We start from the raw sequence: 12,291 nt of genomic DNA on the forward strand, positions 1-12,291 counted from the left end.
ACATCAAAATAATTGTGATTTGTTGAGTGGAAAGCATATATGTATAAGCTTTCAAATCAAGAACTGATTTTAAATCCCACTTAAGCTAATTATTAGCTATATTATCCTGGGCAAGTTTTTTAACCTCCATTAGCCCGTCTATCTCCTTAGAATTGCTCTGAAAATTAGATAATGCAAGCAAAGCATTTTGCACATAGTAGCTACTCAGCAAATGACAGCTATTCATATTCTGTCTGAACATATAGAGAAGTTAAATGTAAACATTCAGGTAAATGTTGAACTTTATCTGAGCCCTGGGCTCCAGGAAAGCAGCAACTGTTAAGACATGCCTCACCCTTTTGTATTCTGTAAAACAGCTCAACTGCAAAGGACCATCCTGTCTTCAAACATTAGACCCATCTTCAACCTTCCTCGTGACTCCCATTAAGACTCACAGATGGCTCCCTTATTTACTTATCTCTATAATACCCTGCGTTTCCTTTCTTAATACCCCACGTTTCCTTTCTTTGAAATGTTCCTCATTAACAAAGTTTCTCCCTGTGGCAATAATCTGAATACACCACATCTTTAACTGTCCAGCGCACAGCTTTAGTGCTTTTGGTTTTATCATCTGTGTTACACAGAAAGCACTGTCAAAACCGAAGAAATGCTTAGCCTTCCCTAATTTAAATTTGTATGCATTAAATGTTTCAATATACATGTTTCACATATTGTATAATGTACAGAAAGTTCCTAGAGAATTGTCAATGCCCTCCTTGTCCACGACTTGTTTCTATTTATCGGAGTCCTGGTGCTGCCTTCCCTGATATTCGACAACAGTATAGTGTTATCAGTTTTAACTTATTTGTTAATTTAGCATTGTCAAGTCAGTGGTTTCAAATGAAGACTCACATCACTTATCTATGCTACCTTATCAATATGCAGATGTTAAGGACCTATTCCAGATTATTAATTCTCTTTACTTGATATTCTTGATGTATTCTTGGTATATTCTAACTATATGATTGGTATATTATGTCATTATTATCATATTATATCTGGAGATTTTTTCCCTTGTAAAGATTGTATTCATTCATTTTTATAAATGACATGTAATATCCACTCCTTGAAAATAGAAATCATTATGTTTATAGATATTTTGTCTAAAAACTTTTCTTAGATTGACTTTTATCTTGTTATGAATGTCACAGAGACAACCATGTCTTTGTCAGTTGCATTATTTTTCTTGTAATGAACTCTCATCAGATCTTTCACTTTTGAAAATGATTAGTAATAAGCTACAGCCATTTAAATCTTTTTCTCATCTATAATATTTTATATTTTAAACTGATGTATCCAAGAAAACCAGGGTATTTCACTGTTAACAAAGAAGAATTTTCTCAGAACCCCATGGAAAAGAGCTGTACCAGTACTTCTATGTACATGCTTCTGATGGCACTTTTTAAAGAACTTTGAGGTTGTACCAGTGAACTGAGTCAGGATTTCCAGAACTCTCATCAAGAATCAGGTGAGTTAATGTGACTGTTAATGCACAAATGGAACAAGAATTAATTTCTTAGGACCAAGTAAACTGATGAAGGATGACTGCGGGTTTTGTTCAGAATATTATTGATGATATAATGTTCTATTTTTGGAAATATAAGGAACACACTTCTCTTATTTCATAAGCTATCTATAAGTCATAACAATTAGTGGATTATGCTTTTATAAAATGAAATGATTCTAAATGATATCTTATTCTCTCTTCCAAAATCTCTCCATGATTCAAAAATTCATATTAAATATTTTTATTTCCAAGAAAATATAATTATTTGCATAGGTTTAATGACAGTCTGAACTCTTTGTTATCAGGACAGGATTGAAAACACTGGTTATGCAACAAAAGCTTTGCCTGGAATGACATAACTGAACGTGATGTTCATTGAATCAGATATATGTGACCAGATATGTTTGAGGAGGAAAGGTTGACTTTATAGAGCCAATGCATACAAAGCCCTCTTGGGGAAACCAGGCTGATACCTGATTACATAGTTTCCAGCCTTATAAGTGAGTAGGAAAGTCTCCTGGCAGGCCCGAACACTTTTGGATATTTTTGGGGATCTAGAGAAGAAAGGAATTCACCCAAATTTATAGGTAGTACAGATGAAATCTGGGAGACTTAATACTTAGATTGGCTTCTTAGCCTCAAGAGACTTCTAAAAATCCACCTGAGATTCTTTATGAAAACTTCTGGCAAAGCAAACTCAAATAGACCCATATGGCAAATTACCATCTTGGTTGCAACTGTATAAATAATTAGGCCAAATCTAGTAAGACCAGCCTTATTTTTTGATCAAGAGTAATTTATCTTTGGAAAAAAAGCAATTTATCTTTGAAAAAAATTAATCTCTGAGATGAACTTTGATCAAAAGAGAGAAATTTTGTTTTAATGGGGAACGATGCATAGCACACCCTTTTGGATGATCAGTTTTGCCCTGTTTTTTGGTCTTTGAGTTAGTTGAGCTTTTGCACCTCTTGTTAATTGTGGGTAATTTATGAGCATGCAAATTCTATCTTGCCTGGTTGAGATTTCATTGGCTTTCTCCCCTTCTCTGTCAAAAAAAAAAAAAAAAAGTTTTGGTACCTATCTGTAAATCAGACTGGATCCTGCTATCTTGCCCAATTCGTAAATACCAAATTTCCAATCCTTTCCATTTCCTTTAATATCTAGTTATAATCCTCCAAACTAACAATTCCAATTTTCGCCCTCTCATATGACTCGGACTCATGAAGAACTAAAACCTGACAGCCCAGTTTCCTATAAAGATTCCAGGTTGCCTTACAACTGGCCCTTTCCCCAAGATCTGAAGACCTGTGAAATAAAAAGCCTGATAACTTGGTATAAACTTCTAATGGCTCACCACAACAGGAGACCATGCATTGAGCTAGACTCTCCTTGGAAAAGACATTGTCTGGATTAAGAAAGCCTGGTAAAATGTTCAGTTTATGTATGCCTTTATACGCATGGTAGCCAAGTCTGTGGACAATGTCACCTAAAGCACTGACACCCAGCTTGGGAGCTTCAAGAAACTCCAGGAGTGGTACAGTACAGTTGATAGATTTTTCCCCACTGACCTCTTAGAAACCACTGGAACTTCAGGGTTTAACTCCTGGCTCTTTTCTTTAATATACACTTTGATATTAGTATTTCTCTTTTTCACTTTAGGTATCCCTCTTCTTTTAAGATGCCTGACGCTAAAAAAAACTGACTTTTGCCATCCCCCTCTCAAAAAATGATCCAGTTTTATAGAAAAAAAAAAATCAAGAAAACTCCTCAAGAGACTAACTCCTTTCTAATCAGGTGGTTTATGACTGGCTGTGAGTTTTTGGCAATGAATAATATCCATGTTGATTAAACGTACGGGGGCTGAGGAGGGGGGAATGACAATGTTGAACTTTATTTGAGCTATCTGCTCCCAGAAAGCAGTAATTGGTGGTTGATGGAATTTTCTACCTGCAAGTTTGACCTTAAGTCAATCTGCTTGGTCCACAAAGGGATTTCTTCAAAAATGTTAGGATGACTAGAGTGGAAATGTAATTTGTAGTCTGAGATTTTACAACACTGGTTTTTCTTTCTCTAGGCATAAACAAACCCGCTAAAACTTAATAGGTGCCATCTTCTGGGAAAGAGGTAACAAGCCAGGTGTACAAAAGAGGACTATGCTACCAGGGTTCACCCAATGGATACCCCACTTAGTGATGACAAGACTGAAACTCAGGGTTAAAATATAAGGTTCTTGGCAGAGACATGGTGGCATTGCCTCTCCAGGAACAAAAGAGCCAGCTGGAGCCATTTCACTTCCCCACCCCTCAGCAGACACACCTACTAAAGGTGCCTAACCTAGACATTGGCTGTTTAGCCTGCTTTGCTCCAAGTCCCATGCCCCCATGCTCTGTCATGACTGCCCTTCTGGGTCAATACTGCATCAGTCCTAGCATGGCAGGACCCCAGAAGACCAGCGCAGAAGATCCCTGCCACACCGGGCCCCCAAAGTATAGAGTCTTAAAAGTCAGCTGGCTTGAATGGGATAGAGCCCAAAGTGAACTGTGCTGGTCCAGGAAGGCAAACAACTCAGACACAGTGTAAAAACAATTTGAAAAACACCTGGGACACATGAGGGGAAATTATTCGCTCTTTTGGGAGGGCTTTCCTGATGGTAGCAAGCAAAGACTGTACTCCCTAGAGACAAAGGAACTGGCTGGTGCCATTTCCCTACCCTGCTCCTCAGCATAAAGGAACTTCAGTAAACAGCACGACACCAGCACTGGCTGCCTAACCTGCTTACATCAAGTCTCGCCCCTCTGCACTCTGCTAGTACTGCTTTTCTCAGGAAAGTGTGCCTAAGGACCAGCACAGCAGGCTCCTTCCCAAGAGGAAAAGCACACATCTCCAAATGCACCATGTCTAGTGACCACTGAGTTCTGCAAAGCTTCAGTTCTAGTGGAAATAGCATCAGGTCTCATTTAAAAAGCAGAACAGAACACACCTAGTTAAAATTTGCCACACTCCGGCCAAGGACCAAACACGGCCCACTGCAGACAAGGAGAACCACTGTAGAAGACTGATCTAAGGGACAGAGCAGCCAAAACACAACAGCAGAATGCACACAGTACACACTAGAGCCGGAAGCACCAGGCCCTGGACGTCACACAACTTCATCTTCATAAAGCCAACCTAGACAAAATGCCAACACAGAAGAATTCATCCCAAAAGAAAGAACAAGAAAACATCATATACACTACACACACACACACACACACACTCACACAATGGAATATATTACTTGGCTCTAAAAAGAATGAAATCTTGACATTTGCAATGATGTGGATAGAGGTAGAGGGTGTTATGCTAAGCGAAATAAGTCAGTCAGAAAAAGACAAATAGCATATGATTTCACTCATATGTGGAATTTAAGAAACAAAAGAGATAAACACAGGGAAAAAAGAGAGAGAGGCAAACCAGAAAACGGACTCTTAACTACAGAGAAGAAACTGAGGGTTGCTGGAGGGGAGATGGGTCGGGGGATGGGTTAAATGGCTGATGGATATTACAGAGGGCACTTGCGATGAGCACTGGGTGTTATATGTAAGTGATGAATCACTAAATTCCATACCTGAAACTAATATTACACTGTATGTTAAATGGAATTTAAATAAAAACTTGAAAAGAAAAAAATACATATATATATACGTATATATAAGGTTCTCCAGTGAGGTCCACCAGAGTTTTTAAGATTAAGTCAAAACTTTTGGGAATCTGCTTAGGTCTCCTTCCTGATCTTTTCCCATTTGTGTATTACTCCCCATAAACTTCAGGATACAATCCAAGATATTTCATGAGGTATTCCAGGCCCCTCACTGTCTAACCCAGGCATCAGCATCACAAACCCATGTACTGTAAACATACCAACAGGTATGTTTTGTTTGGTTCGCATAGTGTTTTTGACTGAACTGCTGACACTTAATACTATGCATAAAGTATCTGGGTATCACTTTCTGGGAAAAAATAGGAGATTCTGGCAATATAGGCCCACATTTTTTAGATAGCAACAATCACTGGAGCCCATTCAAGGATGCTGCTCTTAGATGGAGCACGTCTTTTTCTGTTTGTCACAAGCCCTACCTCTCATTACCAAGTCACAGAGACAGAATATCAATTGTCATCCTATATACAGTCTGCTTTGCTCATTTTCATCACCTGCCAAGACTCTAACTTAGCCTTTATGCAACCTCTCAGGTCTTAATCTCTGACTCCTTCCCCATCTTTTCCAGTCACATTCAGTGACTTCCAGTTTCAAGAAAGATAATCTTACTCCCCTCAACTGTGCTTTTGTATATTTGTTTTCTCTGTTGTCTTTTCTTAATTCTCATTCATCCTTTAGAAATTCAACTCAGATCAGGACCAGGACAGGAGAGAGGCAAGTGAGGCACTCATGGTGCAAAATTTAGGAGGCACTCACACTCTGGTGCCCACCTGCACTTTGCATGAACCTGAGAATAAGTGCTTTCTTAAATTGTAGCCCTAGCGTCCTCACATGCCTCACCCTAGCCCTGCATCTAACTTAGATATCATTTCTCTGAGAAGCCTTCCTTGTTTATTCTCCCTATCTCTCTCTCTCTCTCTCACACACACACACACACACACACACACACAAACACACACCAGTGTGGAGTAGGAGCCACTGTGTGCCTACCTCTATCATAGTACTTTTTATATTGTCTTGCAATTGTCTGTATACTCATCTGCCTCCTTTAATAGACTATGAGATCCTCAAGGGCAGGGAGATTCATTGTGTCTCTGAATCCCCAGTCTATGGCACTTAATGGACACTTTCTACCTATTTACTAATGAACAAATACAATAGCAGGGTTCCTACGAAAAGAGCAAGGAGGTTCTCTGAAGCCTACATGGGAAGCACCCATCTTTCTTGCTCCTGGTACTGCAATGATATAGGAAGGTATTTGCCTATACTTCTTCCTAAAACTTACCTGAATGGAAGCTCCATGACGGCAGGGTTCATGGCAGGTGCTCAATAAAAATTAGTTGAATAAATCAATTGGGCTTTAGGAGACCTTGGTTCCAGCAATAAATCTGGCACTACCTTCAACAATCACTAGCCCAACTCTGGACATCAGTTTCCCTATCTGTAGAATTGGCAGGAGTGGTGGCAGGGAGGTTGGTAAACTAGCTTAGTATATTCTCATCTTCTCCTTCCCTCCCTCCCTCTCTTGCTCTGTGTGTGTGTGTGCGTGTGTGTGTGTGCGTGTGCGTGCGCACACGCCTCTCTCTGTCCCTGTCTCTCTGCTTCTCTCTCATCAGTTTATGTAAAGTGCTTAAAACAAGACCTGGTACTTGGTAAGCACTGTGTAAGTATCAGCTTATTTTTTAATCTGGAAATTCAATTTTTCAAGTAAATTCTTACATGCTTCATTTGAGCACTGGTGGATAGGAGAAATTGAGGATCCAAGGAACAGTTTGAAAAATCCTGAAAACTGACATGGGGTTCCAAAATGCTCATCATTTTATGATGACTGTGTAGAAATCAGGGCGCTAGGCTCCACTACAGAGATTCTGATTCATTTGATCTAAGAGAGGTCCTGAGACTCTGAATCAATAAGAGCTTCAGGTCACTGTGACATATATTAGGAATAACTAAGCTAGATACTCTCTAAGGTTCCTAGAATATTAACAGTTTATTTCACATTTTCTTTTGCAGTTATTCAGAAAGTATAATTTCAAACTGAAATTTCCCAAAACTTAGGTTCTACCACCTTTCTGGTAACAACTATGAAATACTGAGCACCAATCACAAGTCAGACACTGAGCCTAATCATTTACATATACTCTCTGGTATATGTATTTATCTGATTTACTCCTCACAGTCTTATGAAATAGATTATACTTCCTGCTTTACAGATGAGGAAAACAGAGGCCCAAAAAGCTTAGGTAATGTTGCTAAGATCCCATAGCTAATAAATCTGAAGTATACACAAAAGTACCCAAACTCCTGAGATTTCCTTTGGTTACTGAGCTACAGAGGTAGAGAAAAAGTCAGGCAATGCCAATTGAAGGCATAGATGTCTTGCTCTAGAGCAGGGACAAATGTCATCATCAGGGCAGTGAGACATTTTCTCCCACTTGTCCCTGTTAGACACAGACTACTCAAGTTAGTTACTAGCACTGATGATCAAGGAAAGGGACTCTCCAAAGAAGCCTCAGGTTTTGACTCACATCCTCTAGGAATCACTACCATCTCTGTTAGACAACTGGTATCTACAAGGGGGTTAATGGTACTGAGTCACATTTTGCAGCCATCATGAAAAATGCATTATGAAAAGAACTGCAAGGCTCTCTTCACATATAATGTGAAATCTAAATCTCAACCCAAAATTCTATCATAACTGTACTTTTACCAATTTTTCTAGTTGAACAGAAGATCTACCTACTCTGGGCCAGTAGTGTTGGCAATTGGAGGGTATGGCACACTCTCCTGTCTCAGCTTCCAAAGCAACTGTTTCCCAACAATGCCCTCCCAGTAGGGTGTCTAATATTTCCTCTCAAAGCCTCCAAAGAGCCTTACCTTAAACTGCTGGAGCACTGGTTGTTCTTCTCACTACCATCACAAATCCCAGTTCTCAAAATGACACATTCAACAAGGACAATGACTATGACAGGCCAATTAAAATCTCAAAATCTTTTCTCAGTCCCCATCAAGAAAAGTCAATTCATGAGTCATCATCCCTAAAGGCAATGATCAGATGGTAACTGTGAGTTTCTGGAGATGGTAGGCAAATGGCAACTGAGTTAAAGTGTTGTTGTAAAGCATACATTAAGAAGCTGTGTCACAGCTAGCAACTTAAATGGAGCTCACAAACACCCACAAGAACCTGGCATCAATAGCGGGGGGGGGGGGGGAAGGGGGCCGCCATTTTTATTTTTGTTTATAAGCCATCATGCTCAAACTCACACACCTTTTTCCTAAACGGCACTTGTTGACATTTACGGTAAGATGGGTGTTGTACCCTCAGAGAGCCCACCCCTTACAGCTCCTTGGGCATTGGTCTCACCCTTTCAAATCTAGGGGGAGGCCTAGGGCCTCTGCACTCTACACATGTGATGGAAGTGGCAGCCCTGATGATCTCAGGATTGGCTTCAGAGTCCTTCTTCTCTTGTCTTTGAAAAATAGTGCATGTTCATAGCCAAATAGCTATATGGTCTGGTCTAATAGGGTCTAAGAAGTCAGTCTTCCTTCATTTTGTCCCATTTTTGTTTCCTATACTCCCAGCTGGTAGTGTTTCTGCTCATATAATTCCATCTCTATTCCTGGCTTCTGTTCCATGGTTCACACCCACATTGATCTCCTTATGCAATGGTCAGTCCACCACACCCTTGGTGTTCTCTTCCAAACACACTGTCATTTTTTGTAATGTGGACAGGCAGAGAAGTGTCCAAATCTTGAAGTTCTGGTTCCATTTTGTTTAATAATTCCATCTTCAATTCATTTTTCTCCTCTCAGCTTTTGGTAGAAACAGGGGGAACCAAGCCATTCTTTTAACACTTTGCTTAGAAATTTCCTCAGCCAAATATTCAATTTTTTTCAGTCAGAAAACACCATCTTCCACAGAACACTAGAATGCAAACACAACTCAGCCAAGTTCTTTGCCTACTTTATAACAAGGATTGCTTTTCTCTATTGTCTAATAACATGTTCTTCGTGGAAACTTTCTCTATGGCTCGCCTTTTTTCTTTCTGAGCTCTCACCACAATTGCCTTTAAAATGCCATTCATGACAATCTAGACTTTTCTTAGCATGCACCTCCAAACTTTTGCAGCTTCTTCCCATTACTCAGTTCCAAAGCTACTTCCACATTTTTAGGTATTTGGTACAGAACACCCTGACTTCCCAGTACCAATTTCTTTCTGTCTTACCACGTTTAGGATGCTATAACAAAATACTGTAGACTGAGTGGTTTATAAACCACAGAAATTTATTTCTCACAGTTCTGGAGGCTGGAAGTCTGAGATCAGGGTGTCAGCATAGTTAGGTTCTGGTGAGAGCACTCTTCGAGGTTGTAGACTGACAACTTCTTGTGTATCCTCACAGGATGGAAGGAGGGTAAAAGAGTCCTCTGGTGTCTCTTTTAGGAGGGCACTAATCCCATCAGTGAGGGGTTCCACTTTCATGACCTAATCACCTCCCAAAGACTCCAGCTCTTGATACCATCATATCAGGGGTTAGAATTTCAACATATGAATTTTGGGAAGGACAAAGAAGCACTCAGTCCATTGCAGAGTACAAAGAAATCAAGTCTTATATTAACAATGATTAAACAGTTAACATATATTTAGGCACTGTGCACACCTGGCATTGATCATCTCAACCCTATTTCAAAGATGAGAAAAATTAACATTCAAAAAAGGGAAAGTCACCTCCCCAGATTACACAAATAATAAATTCCAAAGCTAGAGTTCAAATTTGGGCTATCTGACTCTAGAGCTCATGATATTAACTTTTAAATAAGTCATGCCCTTAGTCAAAAATAGATCTGCAAAATTAAAATGAAGTGAATAAATAATCTAAATGCAAATGTGTGCCTCATTAGTTACACTACCACATTTACCAAAACAGTCATCAATCTTAGTCTCATGAAAGTACTCATTGCAGTATTATTTATAATAGTGAAAAATTAGAAATAAGCTAAATAGTTGAATATCATATAAACTATGGCTCCTATAATAAAGAGATCTGAATTCATCCATTATTTATTTACTCAACAAACATGTGCTGAGTATCTACTATATGTTAGGCACCCTCTACATGCTAGGGAAATAGCAGTGAATAAAAACAATGTCCTTGCTCCCCCATGAAATTTACAAAGAATTTTAAATGATATCAGAAGCTGATTAGGATAAACTGTTAGGTTAAAAAGATAAAATTACATATTTAGCATGAACTAAATTGCATACACATAAGACACACATGTACAAAAAAGAGCCAAAATATAACATGCCAATACCAACTAATACATTGTTTCTGTGATGGAATATCTTACTATCATAGGTAATTTTATATTTTTATATATTATTCATATTTACTACAATGACCATTAAATAATAATAATACATTTTCATATTTTAATGCTGGGGTTCATAAATACAACCTTGTAACTAACTTGTTTCAGTGACATTAAATCATTCACCATAGTCCTGTGATCCAGTGTTCTTGTCTAGCAAATGCTTTACACTAATTCTTTAGCTCACTGGTTACCAAACTTTTTCTTAGATGACCAGAGCAAATATTTTAGGCTTTGAAAGCCATCCAGTCTCTGCTACTTCTACTCAATGTTGTTGTCCTACCACAAAAGTACCCTTAGACAATATTTTTTTCCCTTAGACCATATTTAAACGAATATATGTGGCTGTGTTCCAACAAAACTTTATTTACCAAAAGAAGGGGGCAGGCAAGATTTGGCCCAAGGGCCATAGTTTGCTGACACTACTTTAACTTCATACCAACTAACACAAAGTTCTTTAACATCCACTATTCAATCTCTTCCCGGTAACATTCTTGATATTAATATTAAACACATTTTATAGATGATAAGACTAAGGCTCAGAAAAAGGAAGTATCTGTCCAAGATCACACAGCTCATAGAGTGAGTTGTTAAATTCAGTTCCCAAGAGAGATGTCAAATGTCCTGTTGTCTGAAAAGCTGGACATATATAAATGTTACTTTTAAACATTCTAGAGGAGTTTATTCCTTGGAGGACTGTTATTCTAAATCATTTTAGAATTTTTTTTAAAAAAATCACTCTTTAATTTATATTTTACAAAAATATCTGTTTTCATGTATTAGATTCTTTAAAGAAAAAGTCCCCTGCAGATTGACTGAGTCAAAGGCCTCAGTGGAGGCTTAAGGGCTATCTTTTTATTGCTTTTGTTTGAGAGGAGAAGGGGACTGGGAGACAATGTTTCTTTACCCTTCTTAAGCAGCCTCCCATGAGCTTGACACTAGATCACAGAGGATGAAGATGCCCAGGTTCCCTGTATCCAAAAACCTAGGAGTCTCAGAACTGCCTCAAGAGGCACAAGGCCACATGTAGCTGAAGACTTACCAATGTTAATCTCATCATCAGTCAGAGTGTCTCCAATAAAATCAAACTGAAAGGACTGAAGTGTCTGAGAAAATTTCTGAACAGCTGAAGAATAATCTGCAAAGTAAGAGGAACAGAAGAAATGGTCAAGACTGCTGTCCTTTAACTGATTTACTCATTTCTGATAAGGCTGATAGAAGAAAAGCAAAAGGAAGTTCTCCCAGTAGTTAGCAACTTGCATTTAATAAAGTTAAACAAAAGATCAGAACTTCAGTAGAAGATCTGAGCAACTAAAACCATTAAAGATGGAAGGAGGGCAGCTTAGTGAAGTCCTTCTTTTAAGTTATAGGACGTGTTTTACTCTCAATTCCTGTCCTCTCTGACTCCTTCTACCCAAAGCCTATAAGACTTAAAACTACTTCGTTTTACTCCTAAAGAATCTCTTTAAGCATTAATTGAGCACCAATTATGGGCACTAACTAAATGCTTTCTCACCTCTCACCAAACAAATACCCACAATCATTCTACAAAGGAAAAAAAATAGCTGAATTTTAGAGCTGTGGTACTCAAGGTCCCTGAGCCAGCCGGCAGTATCAAAAGTAGAAGCTAGATGGTCTGTCCTTTTCCATGGCAACACAGGCACAACCTGGACATTT

General features: G+C 38.7%; 1 protein-coding gene across 3 annotated transcripts in view; it reads right to left on the reverse strand.

Annotated features, from left to right (window-relative positions):
• The window catches only part of OPHN1 (oligophrenin 1), a 498,955-nt gene that overhangs the window by 327,773 nt on the left and 158,891 nt on the right, over positions 1 to 12,291 (reverse strand). For all 3 annotated transcript variants that reach the window (XM_073885819.1, XM_025860816.2, XM_073885818.1), the window contains exon 3: positions 11,657 to 11,752. In XM_073885819.1, the coding sequence (XP_073741920.1) occupies positions 11,657 to 11,752 (96 nt within the window). The remainder of the gene's footprint in view (positions 1 to 11,656; positions 11,753 to 12,291) is intronic.

The sequence above is a fragment of the Callorhinus ursinus genome, unplaced genomic scaffold, assembly GCF_003265705.2.
Source record: "Callorhinus ursinus isolate GAN/ISIS: 27379988/994484 unplaced genomic scaffold, GSC_fseal_2.0 scaffold66, whole genome shotgun sequence".
Classification (NCBI taxonomy): Eukaryota; Metazoa; Chordata; class Mammalia; order Carnivora; family Otariidae; genus Callorhinus; species Callorhinus ursinus.